The sequence below is a fragment of the Trichomycterus rosablanca genome, chromosome 4 (genome assembly GCF_030014385.1).
Source record: "Trichomycterus rosablanca isolate fTriRos1 chromosome 4, fTriRos1.hap1, whole genome shotgun sequence".
NCBI classification, from domain to species: domain Eukaryota; kingdom Metazoa; phylum Chordata; class Actinopteri; order Siluriformes; family Trichomycteridae; genus Trichomycterus; species Trichomycterus rosablanca.
In genome coordinates, this window is record NC_085991.1 from 51,726,789 (window position 1) to 51,753,119 (window position 26,331).

Genomic DNA, 26,331 nt, shown 5'->3' on the forward strand with positions numbered 1-26,331 from the left:
ACACTGACACACCACCGACACACCACCGACACACCAACAACACACACTGACACACCACCTACACACCAAAAACACACTGACACACCACCTACACACCACTAAAAAACACCAACACACCACTAACACACACTGACACACCACCAACACACCAACAACACACACTGACACACCACCTACACACCAATAACACACACTGACACACCACTAACACACACTGACACACCACCTACACACCACTAAAAAACACCGACACACCACCTACACACCACTAACACACCACTGACACACCACCTACAAACCACTAACACACACTGACACACCACCTACACACCAATGACACACACTGACACACCACCTACACACCAAAAACACACACTGACACACCACCTACACACCACTAACACACACAGACACACCACCTACACACCACTAACACACTGACACACCAACTACACACCACTAAAACACACCAACACCCCACCTACACACCACTAACACACACTGACACACCACCGACACACCAACAACACACACTGACACACCACCTACACACCAAAAACACACTGACACACCACCTACACACCACTAAAAAACACCAACACACCACTAACACACACTGACACACCACCAACACACCAACAACACACACTGACACCACCTACACACCAATAACACACACTGACACACCACTAACACACACTGAAACACCACCTACACACCACTAAAACACACCGACACACCACCTACACACCAATAACACACCACTGACACACCACCTACAAACCACTAACACACACTGACACACCACCTACACACCAATAACACACACTGACACACCACCCACACACCAAAAACACACACTGACACACCACCTACACACCACTAACACACACTGACACACCACCTACACACCAATAACACACACTGACACACCACCTACAGACCAATAACACACCACCTACACACCATTAAAACACACTGACACACCACCTACACACCATTAAAACACACTGACACACCACCTACACACCAAAAACACACACTGACACACCACCTACACACCAAAAACACACACTGACACACCACTAACACACACTGACACACCACCTACACACCACTAAAACATACTGACACACCACCTACACACCATTAAAACACACTGACACACCACCTACACTCAAAAAACACACCACCTACACACCACTAGCACACACTGACACACCACCTACACACCACTAACACACTGACACACCACCTACACACCACTAAAACACACCAACACCCCACCTACACACCACTAACATACACTGACACACCACCTACACACCACTAACACACACTGACACACCACCTACACACACTGACACACCACCTACACACCACTAACATACACTGACACACCACCTACACACCACTAACACACACTGAAACACCACCTACACACCACTAAAACACACCGACACACCACCTACACACCAATAACACACCACCTACACACCATTAAAACACACAGACACACCACTAACACACCAACTACACACCACTAACACACACTGACACCACCTACACACCACTAACACACACTGACACACCACCTACACACCACTAACACACACAGACACATCACCTACACACCACTAACACACACAGACACATCACCTACACACCACTAACACACACTGACACACCACCTACACACCACTAACACACACAGACACACCACCTACACACCACTAACATACACTGACACACCACCTACACACCACTGACACACACTGACACACCACTAACACACACTGACACACCACCTACACACCACTAACACACACACACACCACCAACACACTGACACACCACCTACACACCACCTACACACCACTAAAACACACCAACACCCCACCTACACACCACTAACACACACTGACACACCACCGACACACCAACAACACACACTGACACACCACCTACACACCAAAAACACACTGACACACCACCTACACACCACTAAAAAACACCAACACACCACTAACACACACTGACACACCACCAACACACCAACAACACACACTGACACCACCTACACACCAATAACACACACTGACACACCACTAACACACACTGAAACACCACCTACACACCACTAAAACACACCGACACACCACCTACACACCAATAACACACCACTGACACACCACCTACAAACCACTAACACACACTGACACACCACCTACACACCAATAACACACACTGACACACCACCCACACACCAAAAACACACACTGACACACCACCTACACACCACTAACACACACTGACACACCACCTACACACCAATAACACACACTGACACACCACCTACAGACCAATAACACACCACCTACACACCATTAAAACACACTGACACACCACCTACACGCCATTAACACACTGACACACCACCTACACACCAAAAACACACACTGACACACCACCTACACACCAAAAACACACACTGACACACCACTAACACACACTGACACACCACCTACACACCACTAAAACATACTGACACACCACCTACACACCATTAAAACACACTGACACACCACCTACACTCAAAAAACACACCACCTACACACCACTAGCACACACTGACACACCACCTACATACCACTAACACACTGACACACCACCTACACACCACTAAAACACACCAACACCCCACCTACACACCACTAACATACACTGACACACCACCTACACACCACTAACACACACTGACACACCACCTACACACACTGACACACCACCTACACACCACTAACATACACTGACACACCACCTACACACCACTAACACACACTGAAACACCACCTACACACCACTAAAACACACCGACACACCACCTACACACCAATAACACACCACCTACACACCATTAAAACACACAGACACACCACTAACACACCAACTACACACCACTAACACACACTGACACCACCTACACACCACTAACACACACTGACACACCACCTACACACCACTAACACACACAGACACATCACCTACACACCACTAACACACACAGACACACCACCTACACACCACTAACACACACTGACACACCACCTACACACCACTAACACACACAGACACACCACCTACACACCACTAACATACACTGACACACCACCTACACACCCCTAACACACACAGACACACCACCTACACACCAATAACATACACTGAAACACTAACACACACTGACACACCACCTACACACCACTAACACACAGACACACCACCTACACACCACTAACACACAGACACACCACCTACACACCACTAACAGACACTGAAACACTAACACACACTGACACACACTGACACACCACCTACACACCACTAACACACACTGACACACCACCTACACACCACTAACACACACTGACACACCACCTACACACCACTAACACACACAGACACACCACCTACACACCACTAACACACTGACACACCACCTACACACCAACACACCACCTACACACCACTAACACACACCGACACACCACCTACACACCACTAACACACACTGACACACCACCTACACACCACTAAAACACACTGACACACCACCTACACACCACTAACATACACTGACACACCACCTACACACCACTAAAACACACCGACACACCACCTACACACCACCTACACACCACTAACACACACTGACACACCACCTACACACCACTAACATACACTGACACACCACCTACACACCACTAACACACACTGAAACACCCCCTACACACCACTAAAACACACCAATAACACACCACCTACACACCATTAAAACACACAGACACACCACCTACACACCACTAACACACCACCTACACACCACTAACACACACCGACACACCACCTACACACCACTAACACACACTGACACACCACCTACACACCACTAACATACACTGACACACCACCTACACACGACTAAAACACACCGACACACCACCTACACACCACTTACACACCACTAACACACACTGACACACCACCTACACACCACTAACATACACTGACACACCACCTACACACCACTAACACACACTGAAACACCCCCTACACACCACTAAAACACACCAATAACACACCACCTACACACCATTAAAACACACAGACACACCACCTACACACCACTAACACACCAACTACACACCATTAAAACACACTGACACACCACCTACACACCACTAACACACAGACACACCACCTACACACCACTAACACACACAGACACACCACCTACACACCACTAACATACACTGAAACACTAACACACACTGACACACCACCTACACACCACTAACACACACTGACACACCACCTACACACCACTAACACACCACCTACACACCACTAACACACACAGACACACCACCTACACACCACTAACACACACAGACATACCACCTACACACCACTAACACACACTGACACACCACCTACACACCACTAACACACACAGACACACCACTAACATACACTGACACACCACCTACACACCACTAACATACACTGACACACCACCTACACACCACTAACATACACTAACACACCGACACATCACTAACACACACCACCTACACACACTTACACACACCACTAACAGACACCTACATACATCACTAACACACACTTACACACACCGACACACCACACCCTCAATTGCTCAAACTGTATACAGAATTGTAAGTCACTTTGGATGAAAGTGTCAGCTAAATGCTGAAAATGTAAATGTAAATAATTTAAAAATTAAACTCTTGTGTAATACAAAAAACAAAACAATTCCAAATAAAAGTAAATCTTTGTCAAAATGACTGAACTGCATCTGAACTAGTGAAGTGTGACAAATATGTAAAAATAGAGGTAACTGGGGTGCAAATAGTTTTTCACAGCACTGTTTGTGTGTTTGTGAGAAACTTACATTGTAGAAAATCTTCTCTGGTTGGAGGTGGAACGATCTGAACTGTTGATCCTGGATTAACCCTAAACCCCGGGTAGAGGAGCTGAGTGAACGTGGTCTGAACTCTGTGGAGGAGCTTCATTGTATCAGAGATGCTGTAGAAGGACAGAGTTCCTGCTCTGTAATCCACATACACTCCTATTCTAGAGGAACTCTGCATTATGGGAATTTTAGTCTCTTTGGTATTGTGCCGGAATACAAATCTGGTTGGAGTACAGTAAATGTACCAGGACTGATTATTAAACGCAAACATACGCTCATAACCCTCTCCCTTCCTGCTGATGCTTTTATATGACACTGCTATATCAACCCCATTACTCCCACTATACTCAACCTCCCAGTAACAGCGTCCACTCACACTCTCTCTACACATAACCTGGGGGTAACAATCAAATCTATCTGGATGATCAGGATACCACTGTTCTGTTCCACTCCAGGTCGCCACTTTGTTCCCCCCAGACAGAAGGAGGTTTTTATTTACTGTGTTTGGATCCAGTGTGAACACACAGAAATCTGCAGAAGAAAACAACATAAAGAAATTAACATAGAAAAGTGTGTGTGTGTGTGTGTGTGTGTGTGTGTGTGTGTGTGTATAGTTGTGTGTGTAGGTGAGTGTGTGTATGTGTAATGCCAAGTTCACACTACACGACTTTCTGATTTGCCGGGTCGCTATACAGTTAACACTACACGACTGAATCTTTTTCAGTCGGTGTATATTTCACACTACACGACTGATCGGTGATAGGGGGTTTCACACTACACCATCTATCACCAACTGGAATCGCAGGCAAGCTTCTCTGGTCTCCCAAACTACGTTTTGTCACAAAAAGAAACGTGAGAAGTGATGAGGGGTTTATTGATACCACGTTCAACAATGCACGTCAACAAGTAGCGAGTGATCAAAGTGTTTGTGCGCTGATGTGCAGCGTAAAATCAAGGAGGAAAAATAAATGAATCTGAGTGGATTTGGCAACCGTATGGATTGTTCTATAGTGAGTTGGAGGTTAAGTTAATATTTTTTGCAATGCAACGTGGATGTTTTGTAAAGAACGATCAGGTCAGAAATACTGTAACACGTGTGTGTGCCGGTGTATTCTGATATAAACTATATTATCCCCCTGTCCCACCTGTTTACACTCCTCCCTGCGTTTCCCTTCACACCGTATCCTGCGTTCTCATTGGCTGTTCGACAGAGTACTCACTGCCAGACGTGCAACTGAGATCAGATATCTGACATGCTAGATATCTCAATCCGGTCGCCGAGCACTCGGCGAGCCGGTCGGATCGAGTTGTTGGATAGTTCACACATAGCGACTGAGTGCCGAGTTTTGATCGCCGAGCGAACGCTGAGTTGCTCCCGAGCCAGGGACCAGTCGCCGAGCGAAATCTGGCCAAAAATCGTGTAGTGTGAACTTGGCATAAGATGTCTGTGTAAGATCCTGAGTCAGACACACCACTAACACACACCAAAACACCACTAACACACACCAAAACACCACTAACATACACCTTCACACAGACACCCCACTGACATACACCGACACACCACCTACACACATCTACACACCACTAACACACACAGAAACACCACTAACACACAACAACACACCACTAACACACACCAACACACCACTAACACACACACACACACACACACTAACACATACCAACACCACCTACACTCACTTACACACCGTCTCTACATCCCTAACATACACTAACACACAGACACATCACTAACACACACCTACACACACCAACGCACCACTAACACACACTGACACACCACTAACATACACTGACACACCACCTACACACACCGACACACCACCTACACACACCGACACACCACCTACATACACCGACACACCACCTACACACACCGACACACCACCTACACACACCACTTTTGGTAAATTTTGGTGATTATTTTATTTTTTATTTTGTTTTCCAAATCTGCAAATCTACAAATGTCCATATTAGTCATGCCAATAAAGTTTTCTTTGCATTTGTGTGTGTGTGTGTGTGTGTGTGTGTGTGTGTGTGTGTGGGTGTGGGTGTGTGTGGGTGTGTGTGTGTGAGCATGTAAGAGTAAAAGCAAAGGACAGTTTTTAAAAAATCATTTAAATAATTAATGAATATCAATCAATTAACCAAATGTAATTAATAATTGAGTTTAATTAGATTATGACTGCTTCAAGAGCACATCAATGTCACATCAAGGAAACCATGCAAGAACCCAGACCAACATTAAAGAAACCACAAGACTTGCTTCACTTAAATTACATCTGATTTAATGATTCCACTATTAGGAGTTGACTGAACACAAATAAAATCCATGGGAGAGTCGCTGGGTCAAATTAACAATAACTAAGAGGAACATGAAGCCTCGTCTCTCATTTCCTGATATAAAAACCCTCGATCACCCCTAAACTTTATGGAATAATGTTCTGTGGAGCTTTGTAAAGGACGTGGGTCCTGTTATACCTGCAATGAAGCTAAAACAGCATTTTATAATGAAAACATCTGACTAACAGTCAGTTACTACCTGTGATGGTGTTTCAGTGCTTTGCTGCTTCAGGGCTGAAAAATGTCTGGTCATCAGTTCATAATTTATGGGACGGTGGGTCTCATAAATTATGGGACTCATAAATTATGGGACAGTGGTAGCTTAGTGGTTAAGGTACTGGACTAGTAATTACAAGGTTGCCGGTTCAAGCCTCACTACTGCCAGGTTGCCAATGTTGGGCCCCTTAGCAAGGCCCTTAACCCGCAATTAATCAAACTGTATACACAATTGTAAGTCACTTTGGATAAAAGTGTCAGCTAAATGCTGTAAATGTAAATAATTTAAAAATTTAACTCTTGTGTAATACAAAAACAAAACAATTCCAAAAAAAAGTAAATATTTGTTAAAATGACTGAATAGAAATAAAGTTTAGGTTTTGGATTAAGACCCAACAGAGCTGCTGTAGCATCTGAACTAGGGAAGTGTGACAAATAAGTAAAATTAGAGGTAACTGGGGTGCAAATAGTTTTTCACAGAACTGTTTATGTTTGTGTGTTTGTGAGAAACTTACATTGTAGAAAATCTCCTCTGGTTTCAGGTGGAAGGATCTGAACTGTTGATCCTGGATTAACCGAAAACCCCGGGTAGAGGGGCTGAGTGAACGTGGTCTGAACTCTGTGGAGGAGCTTCATTGTATCAGAGACGCTGTAGAAGGACAGAGTTCCTGCTCTGTAATCCACATACACTCCTATTCTAGAGGAACTCGGCATATGAGTCTCTTTGGTATTGTGCCGGAATACAAATCTGGTTGGAGAACAGTACATGTACCAGGACTGATTATTATATCCCAACACACACTCACAACCCTCTCCCTTCCTGCTGATGCTTTTATATGACACTGCTATATCAACCCCATTACTACCACTACACTCAACCTCCCAGTAACAGCGTCCAGTCACACTCTCTCTACACAGAACCTGGGGGTACCAATCAAATCTATCTGGATGATCAGGATACAACTGTTCTGTTCCACTCCGGGTCGCCACTTTGTTCCCCGCAGACAGAAGGAGGTTTTTATTTACTGTGTTTGGATCCAGTGTGAACACACAGAAATCTGCAGAAGAAAACAACATAAACCAATTAACATAGAAAAGTGTGTGTGTGTGTGTAGTTGTGTGTGTAGGTGAGTGTGTGTACGTGTAATGCCAAGTTCACACTACACGACTTTCTGATTTGCCGGGTCGCTATACAGTTAACACTACACGACTGAATCTTTTTCAGTCGGTGTATATTTCACACTACACGACTGATCGGTGATAGGGGGTTTCACACTACACCATCTATCACCAACTGGAATCGCAGGCGAGCTTCTCTGGTCTCCCAAACTACGTTTTGTCACAAAAAGAAACGTGAGAAGTGATGAGGGGTTTATTGATACCACGTTCAACAATGCACGTCAACAAGTAGCAAGTGATCAAAGTGTTTGTGCGCCGATGTGCAGCGTAAAATCAAGGAGGAAAAATAAATGAATCTGAGTGGATTTGGCAACCGTATGGATTGTTGTATAGTGAGTTGGAGGTTAGTTAATATTTTTGCAATGCAACGTGGATGTTTTGTAAAGAACGATCAGGTCAGAAATACTGTAACACGTGTGTGTGCCGGTGCAGGGCTCTAGAGTGCGACCAATTTGGTCGCACATGCGACCTAATTTCTCAATGGTGCGACTAAAAAAAAATATGAGCTTGCACCGGTGCGACCAGCCGTTTGAGGAAAAACCCAAAACAAAACAAAAAAATCTCCGCGACTCTGAAAGTCTCCCTGTGGTTTAACAACAGACACACATCATGCCAATATCATTGTCTTAACCAATCAGAGAAAGCGAAGGGCGGGACAGTATTGTAGCGGCGATATTTGAGCGACATTCAGCTCAGCCAATCAGAATGCAGCACCTGGTTCGGACGTTCAGACAGTTTAGTTTTGTATATGATACTCGCCGTATGGCCCCAGCATTGAAGTTCGGGTTCTGGAGCTAGGTAGTCTGAAGTGTTGTAACGCTCATAGAAGTCCTGACTAAACAGTTAAAGTGATTTGACCCTGTCGTGTGCTTTTATTCCCACACCTCCACCGCACAGTAAAAGACCCGTAACATCCCCACCGGACAGTGACTAGGTGAGCCGACCCTCTAGTAGCAATAGGCTAATGCTAGCGCTAAAGTGCGGCGATAGCGAAAGTAAAAACACAACAATATTTTCGTAAATATAAAAATAACTAAAAGACCATGAAATATTAGAATACATGTAATCAAAATATACAGTGAGTGAACCGCAAGCGATTTGGGAAACTGTGTGAAAGATACAATAAAGCCGATAATATAATGCACCGCATTTAAGATTACACTTTAACACTAGAGCCCCATACACACACTAACCCACACATATATATATATACAGTTGTGCTCAAAAGTTTACATACCCTGGCAGAATTTGTGATTTTTTGGCCATTTCTCTGAGAATATGAATGATAATACAAAAAAAATTTCTTTTATTCATGGTTAGTGGTTGGGTGAAGACATTTATTATCAAACAATTGTGTTTGCCTTTTTTTTTAAATCATAATGACAACAGAAACTACCCAAATGACCCTGATCAAAAGTTTACATACCCTAGTTCTTAATACCCTGTATTTGCCTCCTTTAACATCAATGACAGCTTGAAGTCTTTGTGGTAGTTGTGGATGAGGCCCTTCATTTTCTCAGATGGTAAAGCTGCACATACTTCTTGGCAAAATGCCTCCAGTTCCTGTACATTCTTGGGCTGTTTTGCATGAACTGCACAGTTGAGATCTCCCCAAAGTTGCTCAATAATATTGAGGTCAGGAGACTGAGAAGGCCACTCCAGAACCTTCACTTTTTTCTGCCATAGCCAATGACAGGTCGACTTGGCCTTGTGTTTTGAATCATTGTCATGTAGGAGCATCCAAGTGTGTCCCATGCGCAACTTCTGGGCTGATGAGTGCAAGTTTTCCTCCAATATTTTCTGATAAAATGCTGCATTCATCTTGCCATCAATTTTGACCAAGTTCCCTGTGCCTGTGTAGCTCACACATCCCCAAAACATCAGCGATCCACCTCTGTGTTTCACAGTAGGGATGGTGCACTTTTCATCATAGACTTTGCTGACTCCTCTCCAAATGTAGCATTTATGGTTATGGCCAAAAAGTTCAATAACTGTTCCAGAAATGTTAAGGGTTGTCTCTGTGCTGTTTGGCATATTGTAAGCAGGCTGCTTTGTGGCATTGGTGTAGTAACGACTTTCTTCTGGCGACTCGAACATGCAGCCCATTTCTCTTCATGTGCCTCCTTATTGTGCACCTACACCACTTTTTTTCAGAGTTCTGTATGTCAGCTGATGTTACTTGTGGGTTTTCTTTGCATCCTGAACAATTTTCCTGGCAGTTTTGGCTGAAATTTTTGTTGGTCTACCTGATCTTGGCTTGGTTTCAACAGAATCCCTCATTTTCCACCTTCTTAATTAGAGTTTTAACACTGCTGATTGGCATTCTCAATTCCTTGAATATCTTTTTATATCCTTTTCCTGTTTTATAAAGTTCCAGTATCTTCTCCCGCGGATCCTTTGATAATTATTTACCTTTCCCCAAGCTTGTAATCCAACAACATCAGTGGCAGCACTGGATAAAACATGCAGGGGTCTGTCAGGAGCCCATAAACTTACTGACTTTTTATGCACACACACGAATTACAAGCAAACAGATCACAGGTGAGGATTGGTACCTTTAGTAGCCATTTAAACATGTGTGTGTCAATTTTTGTATGTTATCATGCCAAAACTTCCAGGGTATGTAAACTTATTATGCATCTATAAATCACATTACATGTTGTGATAAATGCACTGCCCAAGTGTCCCCTCTCCCCACTGCCTTTCAGTGGCAGGCAGCAGCAAACAGGGCCATGTTGACCAGATTGTTAGTTAATAATTTACAAGTCAATATTGCCTATATGGACAGTGATTTAAAAAAGAAAAAAAAGTGAACCTGTAAAACTGCAGTGTTAAATGCGATTAGGTCGAAAATTTGGGTGCACCTAACTTTTGTGCTGGTGCACCTAAGAAAAAAAGTTAGGCGCACCAGTGCAACCAGTGCAAAAAGTTAGTCTAGAGCCCTGCGGTGTATACTGATATAAACTATATTATCCCCCTGTCACACCTGTTTACACTCCTCCCTGCGTTTCCCCTCACACCGTATCCTGCGTTCTCATTGGCTGTTCGACAGAGCACTCACTGCCAGACGTGCAACTGAGATCAGATGTCTGACATGCTAGATATCTCAATCCGGTCGCCGAGCACTCCGGTCGGATCGAGTTGTTGGATAGTTCACACATAGCGACTGAGTGCCGAGTTTTGATCGCCGAGCGAACGCTGAGTTGCTCCCGAGCCAGGGACCAGTCGCCGAGCGAAATCTGGCCAAAAATCGTGTAGTGTGAACTTGGCATAAGATGTCTGTGTAAGATCCTGAGTCAGACACACCACTAACACACACCAAAACACCACTAACATACACCTTCACACAGACACCCCACTGACATACACCGACACACCACCTACACACATCTACACACCACTAACACACACAGAAACACCACTAACACACACCAACACACCACTAACACACACCAACACAGCACTAACACACACAGAAACACCACTAACACACACACACACACTAACACATACCAACACCACCTACACACCCGATACACCACTAACACACACCGACACACCACCTACACTCACTTACACACCATCTCTACACCCCTAACATACACTAACACACAGACACATCACTAACACACACAGACACACACCAACGCACCACTAACACACACTGACACACCACTAACATACACTGACACACAACTACACACACCGACACACCACCGACACACCACCTACACTAACTAAGAGGAACATGAAGCCTCGTCTCTCATTTCCTGATATAAAAACCCTCGATCACCCCTAAGCTTTATGGAATAATGTTCTGTGGAGCTTTTTAAAGGACGTGGGTCCTGTTATACCTGCAATGAAGCTAAAACAATGACAGTAATGACAGGGCAACAGATGGTAACGTGGAGAAAGCGAACGAGCTTAACCTCTTCTTCAACCGGTTCGACTGCCCTGTTCCAAAACTTACTGCTGGTGACTGTTCAGTCATCACCCCCTTACCCTCCCCCTGCCTGACGACTACTCCAACCACTACTCCTGACGATACAGACGTCACCCCCTCACCCCCTGCCACAGCTACTGATTCACACCTCCCTTGGGAAGTTAACACAGTCCCCCCTTTCCCCCTTCCGCCTACCATCACTGCAGACCAGGTCAGAGGTGAACTGAAGAAAATTCGTACCAGGAAATCAGCGGGTCCGGATAAAGTATGTTCAAGACTACTGAAGTCCTGCGCTGCTGAACTAGGTGAACCACTTCAGCACATCTTCAACATGAGTCTGCAACTAGGAAGGGTCCCAACACTCTGGAAGACATCTTGTCTTATTCCTGTGCCCAAAAAGAGATGTCCGAATGCGCTAAATGACTTTAGACCAATTGCGCTCACCTCGCACATCAGTAAGACCATGGAGCGTCTGCTACTCCGCCTCCTCAGACCCCAAGTACAACACACTGTAGATCCACTACAGTTTGCCTACCTGGAAAAGGTGGGGGTTGAGGATGCCATCACATACCTTCTTCACAGAACCCACTCTCATCTGGACAAGGGATGCAGCGCTGTAAGAATCATGTTTTTTTACTTTTCCAGCACCTTTGACACCATACAGCCCCTCTTACTCAAAGACAAGCTGACTGGAATGCAAGTGGACCCACACCTTGTAATCTGGATCACTGACTACCTCACTAACAGACCACAATATGTTAGACTGAAGGACTGTACATCAGAGTCAGTGATCAGCAGCACAGGAGTACCACAGGGGACTGTACTTTCCCCCTTCCTCTTTACACTCTACACATCGGACTTCAGCTACAACTCTAAAACCTGCCACATGCAGAAGTTTTCAGACGACACAGCTATTGTGGGATGTGTCAGAGATGGCCAGGAAGATGAGTACAGGAACCTGGTGAAAGACTTTGCTGTGTGGTGCAGGGTGAACCATTTGCAGCTAAATGCATCCAAGACAAAGGAGATGGTAGTGGACTTTCGTAGGTCAGGGCAACCCTCACAGCCAGTATCAATCGAGGGGAGTCATGTGGAGGTGGTCAAGACCTACAAATTCCTAGGGGTGCATCTGGATGACAAACTGGACTGGTCAGCTAACACAGACATCCTGTACAAGAAAGGACAGAGCCGGCTCTACTTCCTAAGAAGGCTGAGGTCCTTTAACATTTGCAGGAAACTTCTCCACATGTTTTATCAGTCTGTGGTTGCCAGTATCCTTTTCTATGCTGTGCTATGCTGGGGTGGCAGTATTAAGAAGAAGGACGAAGCACGGCTGGACAAACTGATCAGCCGTGCTGGGGCAGTGGTCGGCATAGAACTGGAGTCTCTGGTGACTGTGGCTGAAAGAAGGACACTAAGCAAACTTCACTCCATCATGGACAATGTGAACCACCCCCTGCACACTGTTGTTATAAAACAGAGGAGTATGTTCAGTGACAGACTGCTGTCACTGAGCTGCTCCACAGACAGATTAAAAAGATCATTCGTCCCCAGAGCCGTTAGGCTCTATAACTCCAGCATTCGTGGACAACGGGTGATCACTAAGGACTGAGCGTATATACATGTATATATATGTACTTAAGTATATTCATACACATGCATATGTATGCTAATGTACGTATAGGTATGGCTATATTGGCCCAATCCAATGTGCAATACTTGTCACTTATCACTTTATATTTAATATTTAATCTATATTTAATCTGGACCGTGTACTGTATACTTGGAACTGCACCTTCCTGCACTTTTAATTCCATTCGTTATGTTATTTTGTTTATTACACTCAATCCATTCTCATCATTAATAACTGCTCTGTAGCTATGCGATATATGTAAAACTCAGGTTACATCCAATCTGTCAAAAGTGTTTGTACTTTCTAGAATTATATTGTTGTAATTTGTTTTCTTTATAGTGTGTATTTGATTTGATTTAATGTACAATGCTACTGGGACTATAATTTCCTTCGGGATCAATAAAGTATCTATCTATCTATCTATCTATCTATCTATCTATCTATCTATCTATCTATCTATCTATCTATCTATCTATCTATCTATCTATCTATCTACAGTATCTATCTATCTATCTATCTATCTATCTATCTATCTAAAACAGCATTTTGCAATGACAACATCTGACTAACAATCAGTTACTACCTGTGATGGTGTTTCAGTGCTCTGCTGCTTCAGGGCTGAAAAATGTCTGGTCATCAGTTCATAATTTATGGGTCAGTGGGTCTCATAAATTATGGGACTCATAAATTATGGGACAGTGGTAGCTTAGTGGTTAAAGTACTGGACTAGTAATTACAAGGGTGCCGGTTCAAGCCTCACTACTGCCAGGTTGCCACTGTTGGGCCCCAGAGCAAGGCCCTTAACCCTCAATTGCTCAAACTGTATACACAATTGTAAGTCACTTTGGATAAAAGTGTCAGCTAAATGCTGAAAATGTAAATAATTTAAAAATTAAACTCTTGTGTAATACAAAAACAAAACAATTCCAAAAAAAAGTAAATCTTTGTCAAAATGACTAAATAGAAATAAAGTTAAGGTTTTGGATTAAGACCCAACAGAGCTGCTGTAGCATCTGAACTAGGGAAGTGTGACAAATATGTAAAAATAGAGGTAACTGGGGTGCAAATAGTTTTTCACAGAACTGTTTATGTTTGTGTGTTTGTGAGAAACTTACATTGTAGAAAATCTTCTCTGGTTGGAGGTGGAAGGATCTGAACTGTTGATCCTGGATTAACCGAAAACCCCGGGTAGAGGGGCTGAGTGAATGTGGTCTGAACTCTGTGGAGGAGCTTCATTGTATCAGAGATGCTGTAGAAGGACAGAGTTCCTGCTCTGTAATCCACATACACTCCTATTCTAGAGGAACTCGGCATTATGGGAATTTTAGTCTCTTTGGTATTGTGCCGGAATACAAATCTGGTTGGAGAACAGTACATGTACCAGGACTGATTATTATATCCCAACACACACTCACAACCCTCTCCCTTCCTGCTGATGCTTTTATATGACACTGCTACATCAACCCCATTACACCCACTACACTCAACCTCCCAGTAACAGCGTCCAGTCACACTCTCTCTACACAGAACCTGGGGGTACCACTCAAATCTATCTGGATGATCAGGATACCACTGTTCTGTTCCACTCCGGGTCGCCACTTTGTTCCCCTCACACAGACGGAGGTTTTCATTTACTGTGTTTGGATCCAGTGTGAACCAACAGAAATCTGAAGAAGAAAACAACATAAACCAATTAACATAGAAAAGTGTGTGTGTGTGTAGTTGTGTGTGTAGGTGAGTGTGTGTACATGTAAGACACACCGACACACCACTAACACACACTTACACAAACCTACACACACCGACACACCACTAACACACACCTACACACACTGACACACCACCTACACACACCAACACACCACCTACACACACGACACACCACTAACACACACCGACACACCACCTACACACACTAACACACTACCTACACACACTTACACACACCAACACACCACCTACACACACCAACACACCACCTACACACACGACACACCACCTACACACACCAACACACACCAACACACCACCTACACACACCAACACACCACCTACACACACGACACACCACTAACACACACCAACACACCACCTACACACACCACCTACACACACCACATACCACTAACACACACCGACACACCACCTACACACCAACACACCACCAACACACACTGACACACCGACACACCACCTACACACACCGACACCACCTACACACACCGACACACCACCTACACACACCGACACACCACCTACACACACCGACACACCACCTACACACACCGACACACACCGACACACACCGACACACCACCTACACACCACCGACACACCACCTACACACACCGACACACCACCTACACACACCGACACACCACCTACACACACCGATACACCACCTACACACCGACACACCACCTACAGACACCGACACACCACCTACACACACCGACACACCACCTACACACACCGACACACCACCTACACACCGACACACCACCTACACACCGACACACCACCTACACACACCGACACACCACCTACACACACTGACACACCACCTACACACCACCTACACCCCGACACACCACCTACACACACTGACACACCATCTACACCACCTACACACACCGACACACCACTAACACACACCTACACACACTGACACACCACCTACACACACTGACACACCACCTACACACACCAACACACCACCTACACACACGACACACCACTAACACACACCGACACACCACCTACACACACTAACACACTACCTACACACACTTACACACACCAACACACCACCTACACACACCAACACACCACTAGCACACACCACCTACACACCACTAACACACACCTGCACACAGACACACCACTAACACACAGACACACCACCTACACACCACTAACACACACCTACACACCACTAACACACACCTGCACACAGACACACCACTAACACACACCAACACACCACCTACACACCACTAACACACACCAACACACCACTAACACACACCAACACACCACCTACACAGCACTAACACACACCTACACATCACTAACACACACCTACACACCACTAACACACACCTACACATCACTAACACACACCAACACACCACCTACACAGCACTAACACACACCTACACACCACTAACACACCACTAACAGACACCTACACACCATCTGCACTCTACACACTGACACACAAACACACCATCTACACACCACTAACACACACCAACACAACATATACACACACTGACACACTACCTAACGCACACCTACACACCACTAACAAAAACCACTAACACACAACTACACACACAACACACCATATACACACTCCGACACACCACCGCCACACACCACTAACACACACCTACACACCACTAACACACACCACTAATTGAACTCTGTCCCCCGTTCAATTAACATCGTTAATTGGTTAATCCTACACACAGCACCTACACACCATCTACACACACCTACACACCACTAACGCACTACCTACACACACTGACACACACAGACACACCACTAACACACACCAACACACCACCTACACACACCGACACACCACCTACAAACCACCTACACACACCGACACACCACCTACACACACCACTAACACACACCGACACACCACCGACACACCACCTACACACACCGACACACCACCTACACACACCGACACACCACCTACACACACCGACACACCACCTACACACCCCGACACACCACCTACACACCGACACACCACCTACACACCACCTACACACCGACACACCACCTACACACCCTGACACACCACCTACACACCTACACACCGACAGACCACCTACACACACCGACACACCACCTACACGCCACCTACACACCGACACGCCACCTACACACACGACACACCACTAACACACACCGACACACCACCTACACACACCGACACACCACCTACACGCACCGACACACCACCTACACGCACCGACACACCACCTACACGCACCGACACACCACCTACACACACTAACACACCACCTACACACACCAACACACCACCTACACACTGACACACCACTAACACACACCACTATAACACATTGACACACCACCTACTCACCACTATTACACAACGACACACCACTAACATACACCGACAAACCATCTACACACACGATACACCACCTACACACACTGGCACACCACTAACACACACTGGCACACCACTAACACACACTGGCACACCACTAACACACACCACAACACACCACTAACACACACCAACACCCTACTAACACACACCAACTCACATTTACACACACCTACACACACTAACACACAACATACACAACAATACACACACCAACATTTACATTTTCGGCATTTAGCAGACGCCTTTATTCAAAGCGACTTACATTATAGTTACTGTATACAATCTGAGCAATTGAGGGTTAAGGGCCTTGCTCAAGGGTCCTACAGCAGCAACCTGGCAGTGGTGGGGTTGAACCAGCGACCTTCTGGTTGCTAGTTCAATACCTTAACCACTAGGCTATGGCTTGCCCAAACACACCACTAACACACACCTGCACACAGACACACCACTAACACACACCACCTACACACCACTAACACACACCACCTACACACCACTAACACACACCTACACACAGACACACCACTAACACACACCACCTACACACCACTAACACACACCTACACACCACTAACACACACCTGCACAGACACACCACTAACACACACCAACACACCACCTACACACCACTAACACACACCTACACACCACTAACACACACCTACACACCACTAACACACACCAACACACCACTAACACACACCAACACACCACCTACACAGCACTAACACACACCTACACACCACTAACACACACCTACACACCACTAACACACACCTACACATCACTAACACACACCAACACACCACCTACACAGCACTAACACACACCTACACACCACTAACACACCACTAACAGACACCTACACACCATCTGCACTCTACACACTGACACACAAACACACCATCTACACACCACTAACACACACCAACACACCATATACACACACTGACACACTACCTAACGCACACCTACACACCACTAACAAAAACCACTAACACACAACTACACACACAACACACCATATACACACTCCGACACACCACCGCCACACACCACTAACACACACCTACACACCACTAACACACACCACTAATTGAACTCTGTCCCCCGTTCAATTAACATCGTTAATTGGTTAATCCTACACACAGCACCTACACACCATCTACACACACCTACACACCACTAACGCACTACCTACACACACTGACACACACAGACACACCACTAACACACACCAACACACCACTAACGCACACTGACACACCACTAACACACACCGACACACCACCTACACACCGACACACCACTAACACACACCACTAACACACTGACTCACCACCTACACACCACTAACACACACTGACAAACCACTAACACACACCTACACACCACTAACACATACCAACAAACCACTAACACACCACTAACACACACCACCTACACACCACTAACATACCGACACATCACACACCACCTACACACACCAACACACCACTAAAACACACTGACACATCACCTACACACAACACTTTTGGTAAATTTTGGTGATTATTTTCTTTTTTATTTTGTTTTCCAAATCTGCAAATCTACAAATGTCCATATTAGTCATGCCAATAAACTTTTCTTTGAATTTGTAAGTGTGTGTGTGTGTGTGTGTGTGTGTGTGTATGTGTGAGAGAGAGCATGTAGGCCCTTAACCCTCAATTGCTCAAACTGTATACACAATTGTAAGTCACTTTGGATAAAAGTGTCAGCTAAATGCTGAAAATGTAAATGTAAATAATTTAAAAATTAAACTCTTGTGTAATACAAAAACAAAACAATTCCAAATAAAAGTAAATCTTTGTCAAAATGACTAAATAGAAATAAAGTTTAGGTTTTGGATTAAGACCCAACAGAGCTGCTGTAGCATCTGAACTAGTGAAGTGTAACAAATATGTAAAAATAGAGGTAACTGGGGTGCAAATAGTTTTTCACAGCACTGTTTATGTTTGTGTGTTTGTGAGAAACTTACATTGTAGAAAATCTTCTCTGGTTGGAGGTGGAAGGATCTGAACTGTTGATCCTAGATTAACCCTAAACCCCGGGTAGAGGGGCTGAGTGAACGTGGTCTGAACTCTGTGGAGGAGCTTCATTGTATCAGAGACGCTGTAGAAGGACAGAGTTCCTGCTCTGTAATCCACATACACTCCTATTCTAGAGGAACTCGGCATTATGGGAATTTTAGTCTCTTTGGTATTGTGCCGGAATACAAAGCTGGATGGAGTACAGTAAATGTACCAGGACTGATTATTAAACGCAAACATACGCTCATAACCCTCTCCCTTCCTGCTGATGCTTTTATATGACACTGCTACATCAACCCCATTACACCCACTACACTCAACCTCCCAGTAACAGCGTCCAGTCACACTCTCTCTACACAGAACCTGGGGGTAACAATCAAATCTATCTGGATGATCAGGATACGACTGTTCTGTTCCACTCCAGGTAGCCACTTTGTTCTCCTCAGACAGACGGAGGTTTTTATTTACTGTGTTTGGATCCAGTGTGAACCGACAGAAATCTGCAGAAGAAAACAACATAAACCAATTAACATAGAAAAGTGTGTGTGTGTGTGTGTGTAGTTGTGTGTGTAGGTGAGTGTGTGTACATGTAAGACACACCGACACACCACTAACACACACTTACACAAACCTACACACACCGACACACCACTAACACACACCTACACACACTGACACACCACCTACACACACCAACACACCACCTACACACACGACACACCACTAACACACACCGACACACCACCTACACACACTAACACACTACCTACACACACTTACACACACCAACACACCACCTACACACACCAACACACCACCTACACACACGACACACCACTAACACACACCAACACACCACCTACACACACCAACACACACCAACACACCACCTACACACACCAACACACCACCTACACACACGACACACCACTAACACACACCAACACACCACCAACACACCACCTACACACACCACCTACACACACGACATACCACTAACACACACCGACACACCACCTACACACACCGACACACCACCAACACACCACCAACACACACTGACACACCGACACACCACCTACACACACCGACACCACCTACACACACCGACACACCACCTACACACACCGACACACCACCTACACACACCGACACACCACCTACACACACCGACACACCACCTACACACCGACACACCACCTACACACACCGACACACCAACTACACACACCGACACACCACCTACACACACTGACACACCACCTACACACCGACACACAAAACCTACACACACCGACACACCACCTACACACACCGACACACCACCTACACACACCGACACACCACCTACACACCGACACACCACCTACACACACCGACACACCACCTACACACACCGACACACCACCTAAACACCACCTACACCCCGACACACCACCTACACACACCGACACACCACCTACACACACCGACACACCACCTACACACACCGACACACCACCTACACCGACACACCACCTACACACACCGACACACCACCTACACACACCGACACACCACCTACACACACACCGACACACCACCTACACACACACCGACACACCACCTACACACCGACACACCACCTACACACACCACCTACACACACGACATACCACTCACACACCGACACACCACCTACACACACCAACACACCACCAACACACCACCAACACACACTGACACACCGACACACCACCTACACACACCGACACCACCTACACACACCGACACACCACCTACACACACCGACACACCACCTACACACACCGACACACCACCTAAACACGCCGACACACCACCTACACACCGACACACCACCTACACACACCGACACACCACCTACACACACTGACACACCACCTACACACCGACACACAACCTACACACACCGACACACCACCTACAGACACCGACACACCACCTACACACACCGACACACCACCTACACACCGACACACCACCTACACACACCGACACACCACCTACACACACCACCTAAACACCACCTACACCCCGACACACCACCTACACACACCGACACACCACCTACACACACCGACACACCACCTACACACACCGACACACCACCTACACACACCGACACACCACCTACACACACACCGACACACCACCTACACACACACCGACACACCACCTACACACACACCGACACACCACCTACACACACCGACACACCACCTACACACCGACACACCACCTACACACACCCACACACCACCTACACACCGACACACCACCTACACACACTGACACACCACCTACACACCGACACACCACCTACACACACCGACACACCACCTACACACCGACATACCACCTACACACACCGACACACCACCTACACACACCGACACACCACCTACACACCGACACACCACCTACACACACCGACACACCACCTACACACCACCTACACACCGACACACCACCTACACACCGACACACCACCTACACACACCGACACACCACCTACACACACCTACACACACCGACACACCACCTACACACCGACACACCACCTACACAACGACACACCACATACACACACCGACACACCACCTACACACCGACACACCACCTACACACATCGACACACCACCTACACACACTAACTCACCACCTACACACACCGACACACCACCTACACACACCGACACACCACCTACACACCGACACACCACCGACACACCACCTACACACACCGACACACCACCTACACACCGACACACCACCAACACACACCGACACACCACCTACACACACCGACACACCATCTACACACACCACCTACACACACAACACACCACTAACACACACCGACACACCACCTACACACACCGACACACCACCTACACACCACCTACACACACCGACACACCAACTACACACCACCTACACACACCGACACACCAACTACACACACCGACACACCACTAACATACACCGACAAACCATCTACACACACGATACACCACCTACACACACCGACACACCACCTACACACACCGACACACCACCTACACACCGACACACCACCGACACACCGACACACCACCTACACACCGACACACCACCTACACACACTAACACACCACCTACACACCACTACACACCACCTACACACCACTACACACCTACACACACCGACACACCACCTACACGCCACCTACACACCGACACGCCACCTACACACACGACACACCACCAACACACACCGACACACCACCTACACACACCGACACACCACCTACACACACTGGCACACCACTAACACACACTGGCACACCACTAACACACACTGGCACACCACTAACACACACCACAACACACCACTAACACACACCAACACCCTACTAACACACACCAACACACATTTACACACACCTACACACACTAACACACAACATACACCACAATACACACACCAACATTTACATTTTCGGCATTTAGCAGACGCCTTTATTCAAAGCGACTTACATTATAGTTACTGTATACAATCTGAGCAATTGAGGGTTAAGGGCCTTGCTCAAGGGTCCTACAGCAGCAACCTGGCAGTGGTGGGGTTGAACCAGCGACCTTCTGGTTGCTAGTTCAATACCTTAACCACTAGGCTATGGCTTGCCCAAACACACCATTAACACACACCTGCACACAGACACACCACTAACACACACCACCTACACACCACTAACACACACCTACACACAGACACACCACTAACACACACCACCTACACACCACTAACACACACCACCTACACACCACTAACACACACCTACACACCACTAACACACACCTGCACAGACACACCACTAACACACACCAACACACCACCTACACACCACTAACACACACCTACACACCACTAACACACACCTACACACCACTAACACACACCTACACACCACTAACACACACCAACACACCACCTACACAGCACTAACACACACCTACACACCACTAACACACACCTACACACCACTAACACACACCTACACATCACTAACACACACCAACACACCACCTACACAGCACTAACACACACCTACACACCACTAACACACCACTAACAGACACCTACACACCACCTACACAGCACTAACACACACCTACACACCACTAACACACCACTAACACACACCAACACACCACCTACACAGCACTAACACACACCTACACACCACTAACACACACCTACACACCACTAACACACACCTACACATCACTAACACACACCAACACACCACCTACACAGCACTAACACACACCTACACACCACTAACACACCACTAACAGACACCTACACACCATCTGCACTCTACACACTGACACACAAACACACCATCTACACACCACTAACACACACCAACACACCATATACACACACTGACACACTACCTAACGCACACCTACACACCACTAACAAAAACCACTAACACACAACTACACACACAACACACCATATACACACTCCGACACACCACCGCCACACACCACTAACACACACCTACACACCACTAACACACACCACTAATTGAACTCTGTCCCCCGTTCAATTAACATCGTTAATTGGTTAATCCTACACACAGCACCTACACACCATCTACACACACCTACACACCACTAACGCACTACCTACACACACTGACACACACAGACACACCACTAACACACACCAACACACCACTAACACACACTGACACACCACCTACACACCACTAACACACACCACTAACACACTGACTCACCACCTACACACCACTAACACACACTGACAAACCACTAACACACACCTACACACCACTAACACATACCAACAAACCACTAACACACCACTAACACACACCACCTACACACCACTAACATACCGACACATCACACACCACCTACACACACCAACACACCACTAAAACACACTGACACATCACCTACACACACCACTTTTGGTAAATTTTGGTGATTATTTTCTTTTTTATTTTGTTTTCCAAATCTGCAAATCTACAAATGTCCATATTAGTCATGCCAATAAACTTTTCTTTGAATTTGTAAGTGTGTGTGTGTGTGTGTGTGTGTGTGTGTGTGTGTGTGTGTGTGTGTGTATGTGTGAGAGAGAGCATGTAGGCCCTTAACCCTCAATTGCTCAAACTGTATACACAATTGTAAGTCACTTTGGATAAAAGTGTCAGCTAAATGCTGAAAATGTAAATGTAAATAATTTAAAAATTAAACTCTTGTGTAATACAAAAACAAAACAATTCCAAAGTAAGAGTAAATCTTTGTCCAAATGACTAAATAGAAATAAAGTTTAGGTTTTGAGTTAAGACCCAACAGAGCTGCTGTAGCATCTGAACTAGTGAAGTGTAACAAATATGTAAAAATAGAGGTAACTGGGGGTGCAAATAGTTTTTCACAGCACTGTTTATGTTTGTGTGTTTGTGAGAAACTTACATTGTAGAAAATCTTCTCTGGTTTGAGGTTCAGGAGGTGGAGAGATCTGAACTTCCATCACTGCAGAAACAGTTACAGTTACGATCTAATCACAGTAAATAAATCTTAGCATCAGTAAATGTTGTGGGTTCAGCCTGCAGGACCAAGAGTGTGTCACAGTGCAGTGTGTATTCCTACCTGTTGAGCAGTATCCAGTACTCACTGTGATCATGACCAGTTTAGAGTAAATGAGTAAAAAAAGTGAAGTGTTGT

The 26,331-nt window shown here is 45.9% G+C and overlaps 1 protein-coding gene across 1 annotated transcript in view; it reads right to left on the bottom strand.

The window, feature by feature from the left end:
- LOC134311996 (uncharacterized) overlaps window positions 1-26,331 on the bottom strand; it is a 103,448-nt gene that overhangs the window by 9,438 nt on the left and 67,679 nt on the right. The window contains exons 12-14 of the mRNA XM_062993645.1: window positions 15,450-15,864; window positions 8,095-8,637; window positions 4,976-5,527 (exon numbers count right to left, since the gene is read on the bottom strand). Of these exons, the coding sequence (XP_062849715.1) occupies window positions 4,976-5,527; window positions 8,095-8,637; window positions 15,450-15,864 (1,510 nt within the window). The remainder of the gene's footprint in view (window positions 1-4,975; window positions 5,528-8,094; window positions 8,638-15,449; window positions 15,865-26,331) is intronic.